This window comes from Panulirus ornatus, chromosome 23 (assembly GCF_036320965.1).
Source record: "Panulirus ornatus isolate Po-2019 chromosome 23, ASM3632096v1, whole genome shotgun sequence".
In the NCBI taxonomy this organism is placed as follows: Eukaryota; Metazoa; Arthropoda; class Malacostraca; order Decapoda; family Palinuridae; genus Panulirus; species Panulirus ornatus.
The window spans coordinates 23,447,024-23,471,119 of record NC_092246.1 but is presented as its reverse complement, the minus strand read 5'-3'; the positions used below and the strand labels follow the sequence as shown (position 1 = coordinate 23,471,119).

The window sequence follows — 24,096 nt, the reverse complement described above, 5'->3', positions numbered from 1 at the left end:
GTGATGTCTCCATGGTTGTTTAATTTGTTTATGGATGGGGTTGTTAGGGAGGTGAATGCAAGAGTTTTGGAAAGAGGGGCAAGTATGAAGTCTGTTGGGGATGAGAGAGCTTGAGAAGTGAGTCAGTTGTTGTTCGCTGATGATACAGCGCTGGTGGCTGATTCATGTGAGAAACTGCAGAAGCTGGTGACTGAGTTTGGTAAAGTGTGTAGAAGAAGAAAGGTAAGAGTAAATGTGAATAAGAGCAAGGTTATTAGGTACAGTAGGGTTGAGGGTCAATTCAATTGGGAGGTGAGTTTGAATGGAGAAAAACTGGAGGAAGTAAAGTGTTTTAGATATCTGGGAGTGGATCCGGCAGCGGATGGAACCATGGAAGCGGAAGTGGATCATAGGGTGGGGGAGGGGGCGAAAATCTGGGAGCCTTGAAGAATGTGTGGAAGTCGAGAACATTATCTCGGAAAGCAAAAATGGGTATGTTTGAAGGAATAGTGGTTCCAACAATGTTGTATGGTTGCGAGGCGTGGACTATGGATAGAGTTGTGCGCAGGAGGATGGATGTGCTGGAAATGAGATGTTTGAGGACAATGTGTGGTGTGAGGTGGTTTGATCGAGTAAGTAACGTAAGGGTAAGAGAGATGTGTGGAAATAAAAAGAGCGTGGTTGAGAGAGCAGAAGAGGGTGTTTTGAAATGGTTTGGGCACATGGAGAGAATGAGTGAGGAAAGATTGACCAAGAGGATATATGTGTCGGAGGTGGAGGGAACGAGGAGAAGAGGGAGACCAAATTGGAGGTGGAAAGATGGAGTGAAAAAGATTTTGTGTGATCGGGGCCTGAACATGCAGAAGGGTGAAAGGAGGGCAAAGAATAGAGTGAATTGGATCGATGTGGTATACCGGGGTTGACGTGCTGTCAGTGGATTGAATCAAGGCATGTGTATGGGGGTGGGTTGGGCCATTTCTTTCGTCTGTTTCCTTGCGCTACCTCGCAAACGCGGGAGACAGCGACAAAGCAAAAAAAAAAAAAAAAAAAAAAAAAATATATATATATATATATATATATATATATATATATATATATATATATATATATATATATATATTATAATTTTCATTATTATTATCCTGTTATAGATAACCATTACTGGGGCTAGCAAACTATGATGTAGAAGCCGTGTGTGGCTACCAGAACCATGTTCATATTAAACCAGATCTTTGTGTTAGGAAGGAGACGATGGTTGGCCCTTCCCTTCAAGTGTTGTGTTGTTTACGTAGATATATGTACAGTATATCTATGGTGTACATAGATATATGTATAATCTTCCTTAATCTGTGTATATTCCTTCTGGTGTTTACTTCCTACGTGTGTCTCCAGCTTTAATGTCTGTTTTTCTTTCATGTTGTATGAAGTAGGAGCCTGGGTGTTGTGGGTGGGGTTGTGACGGGAGAGGATGAGGCCAGTGAGCGAGGGGAAAGTTGCGTGGTAGGCGACGGGGGCCGCACGCTCAGGACTGGCCAGGCGGATGTCGCTCGTCTTGTCTCGTGTATTTCCTCGAGTAGAAATTTATTCTCTCCTGACATGGCTGACGTGGCTGAGATAGGGAAAGGTTCATCGACTGTTTTCCTGCCGGTAGGAGTCCAAACCCTAAGCTTCTGTGGTGAGTTGATTTTGATATTCATTAGAGATGAATGGTAGAGTTGCATTATAATACAGAACATGCTGGAGTGGGTCGGGTGTGTGGCTAGGGGGTCAGTGCTGGTTCTTTTACACAAGATTATGGAAATGACCCGGAGTGTTGGGTCTTTGGCTTATCCTCCAGGGGTACGGGAGGCAGGCTAGGACTTGAGGACCGTCCTCAAGTAAATTCCTAAGCAACAACAGCTACTTACAAGTCCTCTCACTAATTATCTGCACCTGAGGCTCCTCACCTTCCTGCCGAAAGACAGAGGTATTGCTTACCCCCTGGAGCATGAAGGTATGTTCATTGAGATCGGCGGTACGACCCCATGAGCACAACAGCATGACCCATTGTGCACGACCGCAGGATGGTTGATCACGACGTGCCTGGTCTTTGACCTGATCTTTAATGATAAGGTCACCGTCCACGCCATTATATCCAGTGGTCGTACTGTCGTGCTTGTGGGTCATGCGGTGACCATAGCGTCGTGCTGGAGACGTTGCAAGTAAAGGGGATCCTTGAAACTGTTTCAAGGTAAGTGCACAGTGGATAGGATGGAAACTCAAGGCAGTGGTGCGTGTGGTTAAGATTGTTTTGATAAGACGTGGTTCATAAACTCCTCAAAACCTTGACGGACATACAGTGATCTGTATGGTCTTGTGTGGTTCATGGTTCGTGAAGCGCCGACTCCGGCCTCACTCAGAGATGATGTACCGAGTCTTAAGGTAATGTCCGGCAAGAGCGTAAGAGTTGGCATGGTTGCGGTGATCCAGTTAAGGATTGACATATGTAGGTCTTTATACCACACTGACCCATAGGTTCTGATCTCTTCCCCTGTCTCGAGCAGTCTCGTTATGACCCAGTGGTCTGTTGCTGTTTGAACTACTTTTATTTTCCTTTGTATGTAATCCCATGTTTCAGGTAAGGATTAGGAGAGTCTGTGTGTTTCAGTAATGCCAGTGGTCATCCCAACCCGTGAGAAGGTGAAAGTGCTGTACAGTTTTATCACGTATCATCCCCCCCCCCTCCCTCCCTTCATCCCACAGTACCCCTTCCTCCCTTGTACACACACACACACACACAGACACACACATACACACACACACACACACACACACACACACAGCCTCGGGGGAGCCAGTGGTAGTGGCCAGTGGTCTGTGGGTGGAAAGTCGGACGGCTGTATTCCCCTTCTCTCCCTGCACGTGGTGTCTTCGTCTGTCCGTGAAATTGCAGTCGTCAGTATAGCCGCGTCAGGAGCCGCTGATTACACGCGGAATGAAGTACTGATCATGTAGCAGAGGGTGTCCATCTGGTGGTGGAGTGAGGGAAATGAGGATTTATGAGGGTGAGGAAGGTGATGTATGAGGGTGAGGAAGGTGATGTATGAGGGTGAGGAAGGTGATGTACGAGGGTGATGATGATAACGAGAGTGAGGCACCTGTGGTGGATTGTACTGACCATATGACTATAGCCGTGGCCCTCCTGCAGGACACTGTGGCAGGACGGTGCTGTTCTCACGCTACCTTTGGACATCTCGATCTAGCTTACTCTCCCCTTATAATAATCTCTCTCTCTCTCTCTCTCTCTCTCTCTCTCTCTCTCTCTCTCTCTCTCTCTCTCTCTCTCTCTCTCTCTCTCTCTCTCTCTCTCTCTCTCTCTCTCTCGTCGTCAGTGTGAGGTAAGGAGCCAGAGTAGTGGAAGGGAAGGGATCCTCCACGCTGGGTTGTTGCTTCATGTGGGGCAGGAGGTGGGAGAGGCTTCACCACGTTAGGTTAGCCAGGGAACCCCCACCTCACCCCACCTCCCGCTTTTCCTTATGCTCTCGCATGTTTTGCTTCTTTATCCTTTACGTCATCATCATCATCATCATCAGCGGTGTGTTCGTGTTCCCGTTGTGGTTGGCTGCCGTGTAGTGTGGTCGTGAGGTTATCCAGGGTGGTTGACGAGGTAGAGCTGTGTGTTGTCCAGACGAGGGAGGGATGTGGTGAGCCCAAGCACGCATACTGCCGGCCACGGGCGCTGATGCTGGCCGTTCTCATGCATGACCCCGCCCCCTCCACGTGTCACCTCCTCGTCCTCATGACCCCGCCTGCTCCACGTGTCACCGTCTTCACCCATGACCCCGCCTCTTTCCACGTGTCACCTCCTCGTCCTCATGACCCCGCCTCCTCCACGTGTCACCGTCCTCATGCATGACCCCGCCCCCTCCACGTGTCACCTCCTCGTCCTCATGACCCCGCCTGCTCCACGTGTCACCGTCTTCACCCATGACCCCGCCTCTTTCCACGTGTCTCACACAGTGAACGCGTCCCTTCCCATAACATCGACCCTGTAGCCTAACTGCCATCTTTACTAACCCGATCGTCCTCGTGATTTTGTGTGCCAGCGACATCGTCTCGTCCCCTTGCCTTCCCTTAAGGCACCGTCCCCTGCCAGTGACCCCGCTACCATACTGGAGCTTGGTCCCGCCTGAGGGCAGAGCACCTCCCCGTCCAGTGTTCAGCTTCACAGCTTTGTTTTGCGTCGGAGGCCTGCCATTAGCACCCACCGTCCGCGTCTCGGGAAATTGATCAGGAGTTGGTTTTTGTGTGGGCGCGTTGATCACTGCGCTGGAAGGCTGAGGGCGGGCGTGAAGCAGGTTCTGCTCCTCACCACCGCTAGACGGGGGCCATCCTGTGATGCTTGTTTTGTGCAGGAACATCTGTGTGCCTCCGAGGAAACACCTGACAACTTTTTTGGTGGCAACTACTTCCAGAAATTTTAAAAGGGGATTTTTAGGGGACATTTAAAGCAATATCCAGAATACCTCATTGGTAGCCGCCTTCAGCGAGAGAGATTGAACCGGTGAGGTAAGTTCCATCGGAGTCTAAAGTGGATATCGAGGTGGACCTTGTTGTGAATTCATGGGATTTTGAGGTAGTTTTCAGGGCTCTCAAGCCTCCATGTAGGTTCCACCAAGGTCTGTTGGAACTTCCTGGAGCTGTATGGAAACTTTCAAGAGGGAATCTTGAAGAAAACTAACTACTCGGGGAGTATAGGAGGAATCTGTGTGGCGATTTGGGGAATCTATACGAGGCAACCTCGTTGATCTTTACGGGAAATTGTCCGGGAATTTGAAGTGTAAGATGTTGGGACATCCATGCAAGATTTAAAGCAAGTTAAGGGACACGAGATCCTGAGACCTGTGAGGGGCTTGTACGGAAACTTTGATGGCGAATCTCCCAGGAACTCTCGTTAGGTAAAGGTGAACCTTAAAGTGAACATAGTTGTTCTTCAGAGGTGATACTCCCAGGTGGTTGTAGGGGTGATGTGGTGGTGCAGGTGTTCCTCCACTACAGCTTTCTCTGGGCCGCCTCCGCCGTAACTGTAGCGGACAGGGGTGCGTGAAGGCTTCTCACTGGGGGCCGGGCAGTGAGTGGGCAGCGTGAGCAAGGATCCCTTGCCCGGCCTGCTCTATTCTGGCCGCTTGCTTGCTGCTTGGAGCCGCTTCTTGCTTGCTTGTGTGGGTAGCCTGCGTATGTGGATTACCTTTATGGATGCTCGTGTGGGTGACGTGCTGGCAGACTGAGCACTTGTAGGGACGAGAAAGGCAGATGTATGGTATGCTTGGACAGGTATATATATGTGTAGATTCCTTGTGTGGGTGTGGTGTGTGCGGGGGATGGTTGTGTGGGTGTGGTGTGTGCGGGGGATGGTTGTGTGGGTGTGGTGTGTGCGGGGGATGGTTGTGTGGGTGTGGTGTGTGCGGGGGATGGTTGTGTGGGTGTGGTGTGTGCGGGGGATGGTTGTGTGGGTGTGGTGTGTGCGGGGGATGGTTGTGTGGGTGTGGTGTGTGCGGGGGATGGTTGTGTGGGTGTGGTGTGTGCGGGGGATGGTTGTGTGGGTGTGGTGTGTGCGGGGGATGGTTGTGTGGGTGTGGTGTGTGCGTGGGATGCTTGTGTGGGTTGTGGTGTGGGTCCCGTGCCTGTGTGGGAGGAGAGCGGCGGACGAAGGTTGGCTCTCTGCATCTCACGATTTTATGGCTTGTGTGTGTGTGTGTGTGTGTGTGTGTGTGTGTGTGTGTGTGTCACAGGTGGTTCTCGAGGCTCCGTGTGTCTGGTTCCTGCCTGGGTGGATTGGTGTCGTTAGCGTGTGTTGGTTTGCTTCCACACGTGGAATGCTTTTGTTAGCGTGAGTTAGTTGCTTCCACAGGTGGAGTGCTTTTGTGGTGTGTGTGTGTGTGTGTGTGTGTGTGTGTGTGTGTGTGTGTGTGTGTGTGTGTGTGTGTGTGTGTGTGTGTGTGTGTGCGTGGGTTACCAGCGGTGCGTGGATCACTTGCTGGGGCGGCGTTGAGGTCACCTGGCCGGACCGCCCTCACCACTTGCCCTCCACATTCCTCCCACAGGTCGACGGCTCCACTCATTCCCTGAAAGAGGATGGGAAGGGAAAGATAATGAGGGAAGGAAAGATAATGAGGAGGGAAGAAGAATGAGTAGGGATGATAACAAGGATGATAGCAAGGATGATAGTGAAGGTAAAGACTCAACCACTCACTTGATGGTACATATTCTCAGCATTGCTCCTGCCTCATGTGACTTCCTATATTGTTATTACGAAGTAAACTACTGACTTCCTCCTGTGCAACTTACATATGATTTTGATCATCTTTTGAGTGTCTGACCTCATCCAGATTCGAGGCTTCACAGGAGCAGGGTAAATCTGCCTCCTTTAAGATCCTTGATGATGATGATGTACTCATTTCCGTCGCTTAATGAATGTATAGCTATACTGAAGGTGACTTCCTGCTCACCGTGTTACCTGCTGAAGGCTGAATCTGGGAACACTTATATGTGTGTATACACGAACGTGGGAGGCCCTGCGGAACACCAGCACTCTGTCATGGAAATTGATCTTGGGTAATTATATATATATATATATATATATATATATATATATATATATATATATATATATATATATATATATATATATATACATAATGTTTGTGTGTTTTGTAGCATTTTGGGGTTAATGTTAATGGAATTATAATCAAGGAAAACTTTAAATGAATTAAATTCCTTCGTGAAAGTCAATATGTGACGGGCAGCTGTTGACCTGCGTCAGCGGTCACAGATAATTGACCAGATACAAGAATGTGTCAGATATGTTGAGCATAGATGGGAGAACAGCAGCTGGACCACGGTGTTGATATGTAGGTGCAGGTGGTAATGTGGTGCCATCTGTTGGTGGTGAGGGCGCCACCAGCTGGAGGTAGACAGTGTTAATCAACCTCACGTGTCGTCAGCTGTTTCTGTCCTGGGTATGTGCGTATATGTTGACATCCAATGTTTTCCCGTGTGAAATACTTTCTTGAAAGTGATGGAAAGGAAGAAATGGTGATACTGAAGAAGAAAAACAATCACGGATAAAAATGAAAAGCAGAAGAAAATTGGAAGTTAGAACGTAAGACAAAGAAAGAAATGATGAAGACGACGGAGAGGAATTAGGAATCCCTCACAACAAAGGCTAGTAAACCCTGGTGTCCGCCGTCCTCTCCTGATATTCAAATAGGCCCAGCGCAGCACCCACTCACAATGCAGGACGCTAGTAAACTTCTTTCTGATTGGCCACGGGGTTGAACTGTAAATTCATGCGAGAGACTCGACGTCCCGCCAGCTGACCAATACGGTCGTGAGTGTTGGATGAAATTCTCTTTTCTCTCGTGTATGATATTCAGTATAGAAAATGGTATGTGGTTTCGCATGAAGAAACTTATTTTGATTGTAGAGTCAGTTTGATCTTGAGGACAGTTTATGATATAGAGTATTTACACGTTTAGATAAGATAAACTGTGATTTTACCTGATTTTCACCGAAGGATAAGAAAGGAAACTTTCTGGAGAGAGAGAGAGAGAGAGAGAGAGAGAGAGAGAGAGAGAGAGAGAGAGAGAGAGAGAGAGAGAGAGAGAGAGTGCGTTTGTGGAGGTGTTGGGGTTCGTTATAAGGTTAGTGCGTCAGTGACCTGGGCTGGTGGTGGGGGTGAGGGCACCCGCGGGTCAGGGAGGTAATCCATGTAGTTACTGGAAGGATTTCTTGATCACTGTGAGGTTGTGGACAGCCACTGTTGTAGGTATTTACCCCTGTGTGGCGTGTGGTCGGCGCTGTGTTGTAGATGCCTTACTTCATCTTGTACATGTAGTAGGTACTGACCTGGTAGTTTAGAGAAGTCTGCTTGTTTTGTATTTCTACAGAATAAGAAGACGACTAATGATTCTGAAACAGAATGATACTAATCAATCAGTAGATAGTATAGTGATGATGTAGAAGTGAGATGATTATAACTGGTCCCCAGTACTGGGTAAATGTTCTCAGTTATGTCATGTTATTATAACTGAAGAATGCACATGTTTCATTGCAACATTCCTATATATTTCACTCTTCCTCGTGCTTTTACATCGCTATACAGATCTCGAAGTTCCTCCGCTCGACCTTAGGTATGATTACTTGGCGTTTGACCTGACCTGTAAGGGTCACGTCAGTACATTTGATAAGTTTTGATGATGATTAAGATCTTGTGAGGCGTGAGTGAGAAGGGAGGAGACTCCATTAGATATATTACGTATGTTGATGCAACAGTTGACTGGGTCAACCTCGGTTGCCAGGTGAGCTACCAGCAACGCCAGGATCAGCCACACTGGATTGCAAGCATATTAGTAGATAACATCAGTTAACCCAACTAGTGTGGGTAGTTATGATAGCTGACACTGATATATATATATATATCAGTGGCAGAGGCAAGGTGTCCAGGCTCAACTTAGAGGAAGCAGAAATTATTACAGTCATGTGAACTTTGGCTCATTTTTGTTCTTGTTAGTTTTAGTTTGATGTGAATTGTGCTACAGGTAGAAGGTTATGGTTGACGGTGTTCACATGATGAGTGGCATTGTGTGAACGTTCTCACAGATCAGTCTTGAACTTCATGTTCAGTTTCCAATTTCCTGACCTACATCAGGCTTGGGATTTTTGACCACCTGTGTTAAACACACTGAGGTGATTTAATCTCCTTTGGCTGGAGTCCAACACAGCAGGCACTCAGTTGCTATGTTAACTTCACCTGGGAAGACTCTGGTTGGATAAAACCTAAGATAGTAAGCACTAGGCTCCTATGTTAACGTCACCTGGGGTGACTCCTGGCTAGGTGAAGCCTCACGTAGCAAGCACCAAGCGCCTATGTTAAAGCCACTTTCACAATTTCTTCGTGTCGTTTAAGGTGTGCAGTGTTTTTGCCCGGGGGAAAGTGTGTTGCTGGAGTGAAGACAGAGTGTGTGCGTTCACTGGGGAGCTTCCTGAGTGTGTGTGGTTGTCGAGTGCAAGATGAGGACATGTTGTAATAAGAGTAATCATCATAGGTTGGGTCTGTCATATAGAATGAGTGCATAGGGTGGAGGTTAGTGTTGCATGAGTGCGTAGGATGATGCCAAATGGTTGTTGAGTGTGTTGTGTGAGTGGATATTGAACATAAGGTTGTTGCGTGGGTTGTACACGTGGATGTTGTTTGGATCCTAAGGATAAAGATTAGTAGACGAGTCCATGATGAGTAGTTACAGAAGGGCATGAGTACATCACGTCGCCAGTGGTTAAGGTAATACTGAGTCCATTGTCTGTAGTTATGGTAGTGCTGAGGGCAAGATGAAGACCCAGGGTGGTCGTGGGCACAGTCTGAGTGCAGAAGCAGGATGCAAGAATGATCTTATCTTGAGTGCAAGGAGGGTATATAGGGGTTAGTAAGTGTTGTCAGAGATGGTCGTGTGTGTGTGTGTGTGTGTGTGTGTGTGTGTGTGTGTGTGTGTGTGTGTGTGTTTGGACGAGAAGCGGGACCTGACCTGACCTTACCCGGCCAGGCCAAGCTGACTTGGTCTGCCAGGCAAGGCTTGGCCTGTGGAGGGCCAGATGCTGGGGCAGACGGGCCAGGCAGGGATGCTTACATGGCTATTTATATCTCGCGTTACCTGCTCTCTGTGGGAGGGTCCGCTGGGGACGCCCCCAGAGAGAGAGAGAGAGAGAGAGAGAGAGAGAGAGAGAGAGAGAGAGAGAGAGAGAGAGAGAGAGAGAGTAATCTCGTATGTGTGTGTGTGTGTGTGTGTGTGTGTGTGTGTGTGTGTGTGTGTGTGTGGAGGTGGTGGGAGGGTAAGTGCTCCCCCTGATTCATACGAGTTTCTGGGCTACGATCCTCCCCTGTCTGTCTCCACCAGCACCTCTTTACTTAGGGGAGGAGACCTCGAGTCCCTCCCTCAGCTCCCCTTGACTAGGGAGAGGAGAGTTCCACTGTCTCGCTCCCCCTGGTCACTAGAGTACACTGGGAGGTGTTCCAGGTAGCAGAATACCAGGAGAATACTAGGTGCAGGCGGCGAGTCATCTTGTACCGTGGACCAGACTCGTACAATAACAAGGCTCGCCACGGAGGATGATACTACGCTTCAAGGTAAGACGTCACACCGAATGCCAAGCACTCATGATCCTGAGCTGCAAGCCTCATCAGCTCCAGCAGTGCTTCCCGCACCGTAAATATCAACCATGATAAACTATTTCTAGTGCAAAGCATGAATACAGAATGACCTGGTAAGGTCGAGAGGACAGTAAGATGTATGGTGACGTGTGGAGCAACGCGTCAGATAATTTGGTGACCCATTCATAATGGCGGAGATGATGTGTTGTTGCCACAGCAGGCAGGGTCAGCCCGTCGCGAGCACGGTCGTGTTAAACGCTGTCAGCAGCGTCTGGTACATCAGGTGGGGGAACGGACACGTCGGGTGGTTTGTGGTGTACAAGTTGATGATGCAGGATGGCAAGCAAGAGCCTCCTGACTAACACCTTACGTCTCCCCGATGGGCAACCAACAAGGACGAAAAACTATACAAAAACATACATGGTTGGTGGTACGACTGCCCGCTCATCCGTGGTGTAATGTATTTAATGCAACGCACTGACTCACTCTAGTGTGGTGTGCAACACAGTGACTCACTCTAGTGTGGTGTCCAGCACACTGACACACTCTACTGTGATGCTCAGCACACTGACACACTCTACTGTGGTATTCGTCTTTTGTCTCTCCCCCTGCCTCTCTTACCACTGGCAACACGAGGATACAACTTTCCCAGTCACTTTGTATGAAGAATAGATAGCACGGGAGGCAGGTTACCACCCTAGGTGACCCCAACCCTCACCTCTTCCTCTCCCAAAAGTTCACCTGCAGGACGGGATTCTGTCCTGCTGCCCCGGGGGATGGACTCCTGCTGGCCAGACTGCTGCTGGTTCTGGGAGATGTGACTTCCCTCTCCTGGGGTGTGGTGGTGGAGGATGTCATGCCTCGGTGATGTCCCTCCCTGAGGTAGTGGTGGTGGAGGATGTCATGCCTCGGTGATGTCCCTCCCTGAGGTAGTGGTGGTGGAGGATGTCATGCCTCGGTGATGTCCCTCCCTGAGGTAGTGGTGGTGGAGGATGTCATGCCTCGGTGATGTCCCTCCCTGAGGTAGTGGTGGTGGAGGATGTCATGCCTCGGTGATGTCCCTCCCTGAGGTAGTGGTGGTGGAGGATGTCATGCCTCGATTATGTCCCTCCCTGAGGTAGTGGTGGTGGAGGATGTCATGCCTCGGTGATGTCCCTCCCTGAGGTCGTGGTGATATGATACGTTGATGGTGGTGGAGTCCATATAGTGACTAATATCACTGACCGTGTGGTGACTGGTAGTCGCCATGTGTGTGTAGGTGTGTGTGTGTGTGTGTGTGTGTGTGTGGCCTTCATTTGTTGTACTATCATGCAGTGGTCTTGTAACCAGAAGTTTTGTCTTGATTATGTTTGTTGTTTCAGCCTGGTTCATGAGTATGTGTTGATGACGTAGTTAGTGAGGCGCTGAGGTGCTGGGAATATGGCAGGAGTTTCGGTGATTGCGTGGGCCTGGAGGTTCCCAGCGGAACATGATTTTTTATATTCATTTGTTCAGTGCGCATCAGCACAAAGCATACTGAAGCCGTAATATGTATACATAATGTATCCTCTTATTATATTAAACCTTTGCAATAATATGGAGTGGATAGCATATTGTTGTCAAGCAATGTGATTTGAGATAAATAGATGGTTTAGATAGTTTAGCTATGATAAGGTGGTTTAGATAGTATAGCTATAATCACATGGTTTGGATAGTGTAGCTATGATTAGATGTTTAGATTGTATAGCTATAATTAGATGGTTTAGATAGTATAGCTATGATTACATGGTTTAGATTTTATAGCTATAATTACATGGTTTAGATATTATGTGTTGTAGTTGTAGAAGAGAGTAGTATAACCAGGTGTTTGTTGATGTTGTATAGCCAAGTGGTTCACCATCTACCAGGTGGTTGTTGACCTAGTATGACCGGATGGCCTCTCTGGTATAGCTTGACTGTTTCTTACAGTGGTCGTTTGATCACAGCTTGTATAGTATCGTTGTAGGATAGTTTAGTAAGATAGTCATGTACTGTTTACTGCAACGTAGACAATATTTCTGTGCTGTATGTGTAGGACAGATATGATAAAAGGATTGTATTATACAGTATATCCAGATAGTAATTCATACATCATATGTATAAAGGAAAACAGGGTTGTCTGATGACTTCCTGTATACTGTATGCAAATCGAGATTTCTTGATAATGGTTACCTCGTGTGTGTGTGTGTGTGTGTGTGTGTGTGTGTGTGTGTGTGTGTGTGTGTATGAATGTTAATAACATAGCCCGGAGGTGGTTGATGGGGAGCCAGATGTGGCTTCCTCTCCCAGCACCTGCTTCAGACATCAACAAAGACTTGGGCTGAGACAGTGTCCTTAAGACTGGCGTAAATCCCCCCCCCCCCTCCCGGAGGGACTGTCCTTGTCCCAGTAGATGAGTGCGCATGCGCTGCCTACCCTCACCTCCCTCACTCCGCCCACACCACCACGTTACCGTCTGTCGTAGGTCGGTGAGGCCCGCCAGATCAGCAGGGCTCCTCTCCCTATGGCCGACCCTCAAGCCCTACACGCCTGAGAGGAGCAAGTTATTTGGCAGCTGCGGTTGTGCTACTCCTTGGGTGACATCTCCTGGGTGCACGCCGGTGTACCACAGTGTGTATAATGGCCACATCCGGGAGATGTGTGCCCTCAGGCTCCCCGTAATACGCAGAGCGGAAACACATCACAATCTTGACCTGCCATCAACGTTGCATTGTGTTCGGGGACCTGGTGCCTCATTGTCCTTCCCTAATACACTCCTTACACACCCTCAGCAGCCTGGCTGGCTCTTTACGTGAGACGAACCGGGAATCAAGACCAGTGACGTTCAAAGATCATTATGAAGACAAGGTCCTTACTGAACACAGTTACGGCCTCCACGTGTGGCACATTAAACACCTTCACTGGTAACACGTGCAGGTCCTCGCTGGTGATACACTCAACACTACTTGTGCTGTCTTACAGCTGTAGTACCATTAAGTTCATACACCATGATGACATTTTGCTTACCTAGTGTATGAACACACTTCGTGTAAGTAGGTCCTTGTTAAGTGCAAGTAACATATTTAAGTCATTGTTGAGTGTGCGAACTTTCATCCTTGTTTAGTGCAGGAAACTACATTATGAGTAAGTGCAAGGACAACACACTCTGTTTACTTCCTTCCTAAGTGCATCACCACCTTGGGATGGTTTTGCTTGTGGACACACTCACGGCATATGTTCCTGGCGCTTCTTCTGTTTCTGTGTGACTTATATGTTGAATGGTCCTGACCATTGTGGGTGGGTGTTAACTATCATCATGTTCTTTAGTTCATCATCTTGAATATCATCATCATCATCATCGTTATCATCATCATTGTTGTCATCATCAACACCCAGATGGGTCTGGTCGGTGTTGGCATTGACTTCAGCCACCTCCCGTTGGCAGCTTTGGTTAGCACTCACTGCTGGTAGCCGCAGGTGGTGGCAATCATTGACATGGACATTTGACACCCTGTGTAGGCACAAGCCGGCAGCACAGCTGTAGTGCACCTGTGGTGTTACTACCAACACTGCCTTACCCTGACAGATGGCCTGAGCCGGTAGCACTGCTGCAGTTCTTCCGTGTACAGTGATGTCACTGCCATGACCAGCCCCACCTTGGCCATGCCTTGTGACAGAGATTTAAACCTAGGTTGAGGGCTGACCCTAAGGGTAGGTTTCAACCCAGGTCGACGTTTAAATCTCGGTCCATGTGTAAACCCATTTTGGTAGGTTCAAATACGCTTGTGGAAGTTTGAGCAGGAAAGCGGCCAAGGGCATGTCCAAATATGTTTGACGGATATTCTTAGAGCGCCAGTGTGTGTGTGTGTGTGTGTGTGTGTGTGTGTGTGTGTGTGTGTGTGTGTGTGTGTCGTGGTGACCCTGTGTGGGGAGCTCAGTGCGTCTGGAGGTGCCAGTCTAGTAGGGTAAGTATGTGGCATTGGGAGAGTGGGGGATGCCAGGCCCAATAGACTAACTTGAATGACTCGTCTTAATTGCTGGTAAGAGCATCAAGGTCTACGTGGGGCGGAGGGACGAGGAGCAAACACCCCCCCCCCCCCCCCCCCCCCCCCCCCCCCGTTCAGGCTTACTTCTTGAATGGGCCGAACTACTGCCACTTCTGCTGAGACCTGCGTCTTCTCACGGACGTGCACTGCCTATCTTGCCTGTGGTGAACGTGTGGTTCTGGGATAGGCCACTTTCCCGCGGAAACCATGATTTACATAAACCTTCACTGATCTTCCTCTGTTTTGGCTGTGAGGCGGGATAACCAGGAGTCACGCCGCTTATGAAGTTCCCTCGTGGAAACACAAGTCAAGTATTGATTAGGTGTCACTTGTCATCATCCAATGATCTTGTTCAGCAGTTCATGTCTGGCTACAGAACGCTGCTGAAAATGTTGACATTCAACCGAGTGTTTGCATATATAGGTTGATGTCTTAGCTAAGTTATATGTGCCAAGAAAATAAAGGTCATTTAACACGGGTAACTACCAACATGGGCGGGTGTTTAGATACAGTCAGTCATATCAACATAAGTGAGAGCGGCAGTACGTACGCACGTGGGTATTTAAAACAGGTTCATGTTTGCAAGTGATATTATATGTTTAAGCGAACGTGGAAGCTTAAGCCAGGGTGTTGCAGCAGACAGGTGGCTGGTTTTATATGACCTGATGGTCAGTTAAACCCACGGGTGATATCAACCAGTTCTTGTGGTTTGCACCAGTAAAAGATGGTCATTTGTCAAGTGGGAGGGTGAGGTGGCCTCGATCCCAGACGGTGGGATCATTCATTCCTGGCATCCCCAGTGGTACGGTGGGCCTCTTGCTCCTTCACCAGCAGTAGTGGTAGGTCCTATGGACGAGGACCTAACTCTGTCCATCAATGAAGGCAACGCTGAACACACGAAGGGATCATTGTGTTTGATGCGTTATTGGAGAAAATGGTTAGGATACAACCTCAGTGTACCTGGTAAAGGGTAGTGTCCAGGCACCGTTGATTGTGTTGTGGGAGCGGTGGAGTGGCCGGGTTGGGGCGGGCAGCGAGTCTGGCTGGAGGAAGCTGCTCTTTGTCTCGGGGGGCGCCACCACTGCCTGACCTGTGACTCGCACTCGCAGACCACGTCATGTAGGTGTCCCTGGGAGGAGCAGGTCCAGCAGAAGTGGTGACATACCTCCTACCGAGGCAAGGGTGTAGAGGAAGATAGTGAAGAGAGGCAGATACAGACAGACAGAGGAACAGTATAGTATACGTTTGACAGCCTCAGTTGGTGCAACAACCACCTTAGCCAGACAGACAGACACCACAGACGCTCACGTAATAGCAGTAGCAAGAGGTAGCAATTCCACGTGAGGGCAGGTGTATGGGGTGTGTTGATGTGTGTTGGGCAGCAGCTGGAGGTGGCCAGACGGTCAACAGCCCAAACCTCACCCACAACACCCACCGCCGCCCCCGCACCACCCACGCATTGTCAACAGACCCGCGTCACCCGCTGTCCTCGCTGGGCCGCACCTGCAACTCCCAGGGTGACCACTGACGTCCAGGGTGACCACTGGCCCCCATGGGTAAACACGTCCCCTGGGCGACCATCGGCCCCTGACACGTAGGGTGACCACTGGTCGTCGGGGTGAGCACAGGCAGCCTATGCCCCTCACCCTGGCCCCTCACCCTGGTGGCAAGAGCAAGGCTTTCGAACAGCTGTTGTTGTCGTTGTGTGGGTAGTGACCAATGAAAGAAAACGGGAATGTTGCCAGAAGGTCTTCACTTTCAGTGCCGCGTCGTACCGTTGGTGGGTGTCGAGACAGTCAACCAGTTGGTCGACCTGTTAACCAGTCAGTCAGTTATACAGCCAGTTCAACACTTAACCAGACATTCACTTGAGCAGTTAGGCAGTTGTCAGTTGATTTGTTAAGCAGCTAACTGGGTTTGCGTGGGTAGGGTAGATGTCCGTGTGAACCCTACGGATGTTGGTCATGGTGAGGAGGGCGTAGGCTGAATCAGGTTGATGTGTGGCCTTCCAGGACACCCTACATGCTCCACGCCGGCACCTGGCCTTCCAGGCGCCTGGAATAATTCCTCTCAAAATTTCTTCCAGGGGGGATTACTCTACTGGCTTGTCTAGGTGCCTACCTCGGCTTGGAAGGGTTCCTCTCCTATTCTTGGCCAGGGAGGCGAACCTCCCTCTTGGCCTAGAAGGGGTTCTCTGCTGGCCTCTATGGCTTCCTCTTCTACCAGACCTCACTCAGCCTTGGCAAGTGCCGTTTCCATAAATTACCAGGAGGAAAGTAAAGTCTATTTACAGAGAGACATGAAGTCCAGTGAGCTCCTCTTGCCCAGCTTGCGGAGTGAACTGTGAGCCTGAACCACCATGTACAAAGTGTGAACGTTAGTCAGCCCGCAGTTCATAAGGAACGCTTAAGTACCCTGTAGGAAGAACTTGCAGTTGATGCATCATGGGAATTAGCAGTAGTTCCAGGGAGCTGAACAACCGTTAGCATGTACAGGGAACAGCATATAGTGTGTACGTTCAGAACGTCCCTGTGGTGGCCAGTACGTACATAGGGAGGAGGATTTTGGTGAGAAGCAAGATCAACCTCAGCTTGTGTCAGCAAGGTGGAGGCTGCGCCGTCCTTCTCCTGTGTGAGGCCCCCACGCTCCTTGCTCCTCCCATCTGAACATATGTTATTACTGGCGGTAAATGAACATGTATTGAATGTGACCCGCAAGGTACATGACCTGGGATATGTGTGGAGTGTGACCCGCCGAGCACATGACCTGGGATATGTGTGGAGTTTGACCCGCTGAGCACATGACCTGGGACATGTGTGGAGTTTGACCCGCTGAGCACATGACCTGGGACATGTGTGGAGTTTGACCCGCTGAGCACATGACCTGGGACATGTGTTGGATGTGACCCACTACATATTTTGTATTGGGGATGTTTTGTGACGGGGACGCCATAAATTTGCTGGTGATACCAGCACAAATGAAAATCCCTCCTTGGTGAACACCATCTTGGGGGCCCAACGCGGGGACCTTACACACCCCCGCCGCCCGTGGACCGCCCCCTTCCATGATCTCACTTTCCCTGTACGTTGTCTTCTCCCACATTCTCCTCCTCCAGGTTGACCTCGCGTGACCCCACCCCACCTATGACCTATGGTAATAGACCGTGACCCGCCTCTCCGGCAGTAGGAACTTGCCCCAAAGCTTGGGTTATCCACTGATATAACATATAGGTCAACATAACCTAACACACACACACACACACACACACACACACGCACACACACACACACACACACACACACACACATACACATCGTTTGTTTTATTTATTCTGATAATTTATGTGTATATTGTTTATCGTAACCGTGATGTGTGTTGCAACAGGAAACTCGGTCGTGTGGGTCGCCAGTGTTTCCATTCGTCACAGATGTTGACCTCGCCAGTGGCACTGTAGCCACTGTCATACATCCCCATGATAATGTGTCTAAGTTGAGCATTGGGTGTTTTAGGGCGAGAATCTGCCCATGTAATGGATATGACGTGGGCGTAGCGCGTGGGGAGGTGAGCCTGGGGGTCTGGGTGTCGTGCGTGTGTGCTGTTTAGGTGTATGGGCTTGGCGTTAGGGTGTCGTATGTGGGTGTGTTGTGTGGGTTTATGGGTTCGGCATGTGTGGGTGTAGGAGCACGGCGCGTGTGGGTTTAGGGGCACGGCGTGTGTGGGTGTGGGGGTACGGCGTATGTGGGTGTGGGGGCATGGCGTGTGCGGGCTTAGGGGCACGGCGTGTGTGGGTGTAGGGGTAGGGCGTATGTGGGTGTGGGGGCATGGTGTGTGCGGGAAGTGGATGTAGATGTGGGTGTGTGGAGGGCTGACCTCGGTCAGCAGGCAGCAGCATGACCACTACCCGCCCTCCCAGCCGACCCTCCAGGACCATCCAGTTAGTCACTGAGGGAAAGATACCTGTGTTTAGGTGTCATGTGTGTGTGTGTGTGTGTGTGTGTGTGTGTGTGTGTGGAATTTACGTGTGTGTATGTGTGTTCCAGTGGGAGAATGTGTGCTCCTTGTGTGTAAAAAAAATATCTGAATATTTTCTAAACGGGCCTTGATCAGCCGTCTCGTTTCCCTAGTGATGTCAACATTTCGTTTGGTCTCGGTTGATCCATCTACTTGCCTTGGGAGGGTTATTACCACTGTATAACCTACCTATATAGAGAATTCTTCTAAGAGTATGTGTCTGTCCCTGTATGAGTATTTACGAGTATTTTGGATGAGATGAACGATTGTTGATTTTCCCGATTTTTTTGTATGAAAGTCGTCAAGTCCTGCCTGTAATTCATCTGATATGTATATCATCAGTGGTGTCATATTTGATGTGTTTTAACATTGGGTTGCGTGGGGACGACTTGAAATTTCCCCAAGACATACTGGTCTGAGGTTTGAAGTGACTCATCTTGGTCCCTCCTTTGTTGTCTTTTGAGCCATAAGAAGATACGACTTAGAGAAAAGATTGAGGAGAGGATTAGATTATATATGATGATTATGTGATAAGCAGCGTTCAGTGATTATAAGAATGATACTTTTGTTGTTGTTTTGAACGTTATTGTCCGCGGCCCACGCCGTGTCATCCTAGTGGCCTGGAGGTGGACGGCGTGTGCAGTGTTGCCATCCCATCATCATCTCCGGTCCGGCGTGAAAAGTTCGCCATTATATATACATAATTCTCTCTGTGTGATGATCATCATCACTCAGTAATATTACGGTAGAGGAAATGTGAGTCGCCACTTGTGGGATATTGCTTGAAAGTGCAGTACGTGGAGGGTAGTGTGGTTTGGGTGTCCTGAGGTGACCTGGCACCTGGCGGGCAGCTCAGCACCCGCGGGTACATTACACTTGCCGCACCACGCCACCTCTCGCCTTGCGTGCCGCCACCACAATGCCTCATCATTATTTATAGCATCGCTTCAGCCTTAGTTTGCATAACATACTTTTCTTACATGTTCAGCATTTTTTTGATATAATGAAGTGCGCTGTTATGCTTATGTTATGGGGCATCGTCCATTGTTCTTGTCGAGGAAATATGAATTATTTGACTCAATGTGTCCTGGAGAAGGTTAGGCTCGCCCTTGCTTCCTAGTAATCAGTGTTCATGCAGTCTTCCCCTGGTTAACATAAACTCAACTATGTTATATTTGGTCATTCTGATGGAGATAAATGGTTTATATATACTGTTGTATGTACCGCACATAAATGCTTTCTCCGTACCACTGAAAAAAAAAATGCCTTTTGAATAAAAAGGCAGCTAATATTAGGAAAGAAATATAATGAGGATATGATACCATTATGAATATAGAATAGCATTAGAGCAAGTTTTTATCATTGTTTTATTGTTTTACGTCTTGTGTTTGATTTTCAGTTTTCGTTGTTTTACTTCTTGTCTGCCAGCCAGCCACAAGTGTAGCATGTGACGGTTCACTTGCCTGCTAACATTATTGAACTCAACTCAGAAACTAAAGTTACCGTTTGGTAATTTATCTGTACTCAGTGTCAGGTCATGACTGAGTGGAGTTAGGTGCATCTCGTTATAACACTCAGGCCTGACTAGATAAACATTTATTTAACTAAGATCAGGAAGCGGTGTGTGTGTGTGTGTGTGTGTGTGTGTGTGTGTGTGTGTGTGTGTGTGTGTGTGTGGGAAGACACGTTCGGAAAGCAGAACCTTGAGAGCATGTATCCAAGGAGTGCCACCTTATGGCGTAGTCACAAGTTGCTAACCTCCTCAGTAAACGTAGACGTCTGGCCGACCGTCGTGATGTGAGCAGTCCAAGTAGTCATGTCAAGGACCGGTAGCCGACCGCACCAACCTCCACCTCCTCCTCCTCCTCATCATCATCATCATCATCATCATCATTCGTTCTCTTTACACAAGTTAGATATATATATATATATATATATATATATATATATATATATATATATATATATATATATATATATATATATATATATATATATATATATATATATATATGTTTGATCGCCGTTTCCTTCATTAGGGAGGTAACGCCAGGAATAGACAAAGAAAGGCCACATTCAGGAAAACGAGACACAGGTTCATATAAGTCTATACTTTGTTGAGTACTTACATTATTAAATGTTAACCATATTGCTGGCCACAGATAATGTTAACCACATTGCTGGCCACAGATATTAGACACCTTTCCTAAGTAGAGGATGGAGCCATTTAATGCTGCGGTGATCGGCACATGATGGTTGTCTGTCTGCGGATAATGTCCTCGTACCCAGTGTGGCACCAGTGAACCCAGTCTCGGGAGATGGTGTCAGGTTTCCATCATACCGTCTTACATGGCCTCCTCGTTAACTTTATACCTTCCATTGTATCTTGGATGACCTCCTGGTTAATGTTATACCTTGCCTTCCATCATCTTCATAGTTCTGGGTTCTATATGACGTTATGCAGACTCTTCTAAAAAGAGTGAATTCTGTGGTGGTTCCCAATGGTCAGCGTTGGTACGAGACAGAATTACAGGAGTGAAACGTTTGGTTCAGTTACGGCTTAAAGGGAGGGAAATATGAAAGAAAACGTGACCATGATAGAGGCGTAACCATAATAGTTTAGAGTTTCTGTTGTAGAGCGTAAAGTTGTTGTTTTGACATCATTGTTCGGCACCTATTGACACGTTGATGTTGGTAATATTTATGGTTACTTCAGGAGACGCACACAATTATATGGTACATTATATATCAAAAGAATGCTGTGAAGATATCGCCATGGTACATGATATGGTATATAGAATCGGTAGGTAAGATTAACAAGAGTTTTAAAGATACTGGAAACTCTGGTGAAGCACGTAACATGAGAGAAGACTCAGTCTGCGTGTATAGTTGCTATTTCGTTATACTCACTGGGGGTGGCAGTGTGGTACTGAGGGAGGGGTACTGTAGTACTGAGGGAGGGGTACTGTAGTACTGAGGGAGGGGTACTATAGTACTGAGGGAGGGGTACTGTAGTACTGAGGGAGTGGCAGTGTGGTACTGAGGGAGGGGTACTGTAGTACTGAGGGAGGGGTACTGTAGTACTGAGGGAGGGGTACGATAGTACTGAGGGAGGGGTACTGTAGTACTGAGGGAGTGGCAGTGTGGTACTGAGGGAGGGGTACTGTTGTACTGAGGGAGGGGTACTGTAGTACTGAGGGAGTGGCAGTGTGGTACTGAGGGAGTGTGCACGGGACGGGACCAGCCGGGCTGCCGTCCTTGAGCTACCCACATGCGGGGACACACTGGGTCAAGGTGTGGCGTCCACAAGGTGACACAGACGGTAAGTAGAGTCCGCTTCACTTCCAGGACACGCAGCCTACCTTAGGTAGGATCCACTTCTTTCCCAGGACCCGCAGCCTACCTTAGGTAGGGTCCGCTTCACTCCCAGGACCCGCAGCCTGGCTCGTGTAGTTGTTTGTTTTCCAGGACCCGCAGCCTGGCTTAGGTAGGGGCCGACTCTACCCATTCCATTATACATTGGGTTCCCCAAGCGAGGCCGGGCGACGGTATCCTGCACAGCCCAGTGTGAAAGTAGTGGTTCCCTTAAACACGATGTGTATGTAGGCAGACCCGGTATCCTGGCCTACTCTGGATGACGCCAGCTGTTCAACTTCCATGATCTTTTATTAAGAACATCCTTTCCGTTGATCGTTCCTAATGTGTTCAAACAACGTCTCTTGGTTGGTACATCCTTAACGTTTGTCCTGCGTTTTTCAGAGAGATCCAGCTGGCGTCCGGAGAGTGGATGAACGAGTTCGTCCGCCGGCCCAGCCGTCGACGAGAGCACAAGGTGTATGTTCCCCCGGCAGATGTGGTCAAGCGGTCCCTTATCAAGAGATCATGGACCATCTCCAGTGAGTTGCCCACGCTCCACCACCACCTGTGTGTGTGTGTGTGTGTGTGTGTGTGTGTGTGTGTGTGTGTGTGTGTGTGTGTGTGTGTGTGTGACAAATTTAAGTATGTCAGTGATGACCCAATTACCCATTTATGTGTATGGGAGGAAATGTTATGTGTGAATGGAATATCTCGTATTGAATGTTTTGTTTCTCGTGTGTGAGGCACATCTGTGTTTGACTACTAAAAAAAAAAAGAAGTGACGCATGAATTGTGGTGTATAGGACGTCCTTCATCACATGCCAACATACACAGGTGACCATGGATACTCCTGATGTATAAGGTATATGTGATAGAAGCTGTGCAGTAGTTTGATTATTGTTATGATGGTAAATTGTAGCTGGAGAGAAACGGAACCTGAAGGTAATAAGACCATACATTAATATTATAATGAATGATACAGTCAGATAGTTAATGACGTAATATATGGTCACAAAATAAGAAATATTATTTTCCCGTCCTCACTCTTAATACTTGCTCTGTATCTCCCATTGACCGTCTCCTGAAATAATTTGGACCTGTGCATCATCTGGAAGTAAGCTGCTTAATGTTATTAATACAAAAATAGGATTTCTCCCCATATCTCTTACAAAATATTACGTATTCGCTCAATTGAATTTCATATCACCTCGGTTTAACTCTGCAGTAACATAACATCTTGGCCATAATCATATAATCTACTCTGTTCAGGAAATCCCACATAATCAACGTCAGAAACTCTGCTTCCCATGTTCAGATGCCATGATTAGTTTTTGTGAGCAACTGTTCCACACTTGCTGTGGTTGTAGTAATCCCCCATTTTGGAACACTTGTGCAGTTCTCCCCTCACCTCTCTCTCAGCCAGAGTGGAATCAGATGACCCTTCTACTATCAGCTCTCTTGCTGTCATCTCTCTTCAACAATCCCTTCCCATTTGCTATGATCTTGCTGCTTTTTCTATTCTACGAGTATTATTTTGGCCACTAGCCATCGTGAACTCTCTGCTTCCCATATATTTTGCGTGGAGACCAGCCATACGAAGATTACCTCTAATAATTGCTCCTTCTCTCCTCCAAAAGCGAAACTATAGAATCCTCTTCCTTCATTTGTCTTTCTCCTTCTTTCCTCCAAAAGCGAAGTTGTTGAATCTTCCTTCATTTGTCTTTATCGTATACTCCTTCAGTCTTTCCACCTTTAAGAGACAGTTCTCCAAATACCCAAGGATATATATGTAGTTTCTTTTGTATGTGTTTCTCTTTTCTCCCATACGGCCATAGTTAGGGCATGTTTTTGGTGTAGCGTGTGGGTTCCCTGAAATAAAGAAGAAAATATAAAGCAGAGTTAACATTTTTCGGAATGTTTTGGTATACCGTTTAACTGACTCCGTTTTCTTTAAGGGTCTGATCTCCGAGAGGATGGGACGCGGAAGAAGCGTAGTTTTCCATGTAAGACTTTAATACCAAGTGTTTTTTGTGATGGGTTGTGTGTTGTCTTTGATGGGTTTTGTGTTGGGTTTATTGACTCGATACTTTGCTTTGTGTGTTGTAGAGTTAATGTTTTATCTGTCCTTTTGTTCATGCTTTTTGTGTTCGCTGATGTATCTTTTGAGTTTCATTTCTTTTTAAAATTGGTATACCTATATTCTTTTAAGAATGTATGTGTATAATTCCGGTTCATTCATGTATTAGTTGTATTAGATTGATAACGAAGCTTAATCTACATACTTAGAAGGAAATGGATTTATATAAGACCTTAGAACGAAAATATTTGCTGTTTGACATGCAGGTATTAGGAAAAGCATTTACGAATTTTAGAGGAAGTGAAAAAGTTAATAGAATCATTGGTATTTTCCCCCAAGATGAGAATATTAGGGTTGGAGTGTGATGATTACCGACATTTTAACTATTGTTATGACATGATTCGTTAGTGAAGCAGTGATGTACGAGTATTGTGGTAGTATAGTGT

At 47.7% G+C, this 24,096-nt stretch overlaps 1 protein-coding gene across 4 annotated transcripts in view; it reads left to right on the top strand.

The window, feature by feature from the left end:
* LOC139756926 (synaptotagmin-like protein 5) overlaps nt 1–24,096 on the top strand; it is a 252,541-nt gene that overhangs the window by 81,214 nt on the left and 147,231 nt on the right. For 3 of the 4 annotated variants that reach the window (XM_071676854.1, XM_071676858.1, XM_071676864.1), the window contains 2 exons: nt 21,976–22,112; nt 23,529–23,576. In XM_071676854.1, the coding sequence (XP_071532955.1) occupies nt 21,976–22,112; nt 23,529–23,576 (185 nt within the window). The remainder of the gene's footprint in view (nt 1–21,975; nt 22,113–23,528; nt 23,577–24,096) is intronic. The other variant, XM_071676855.1, reaches the window with a different exon arrangement.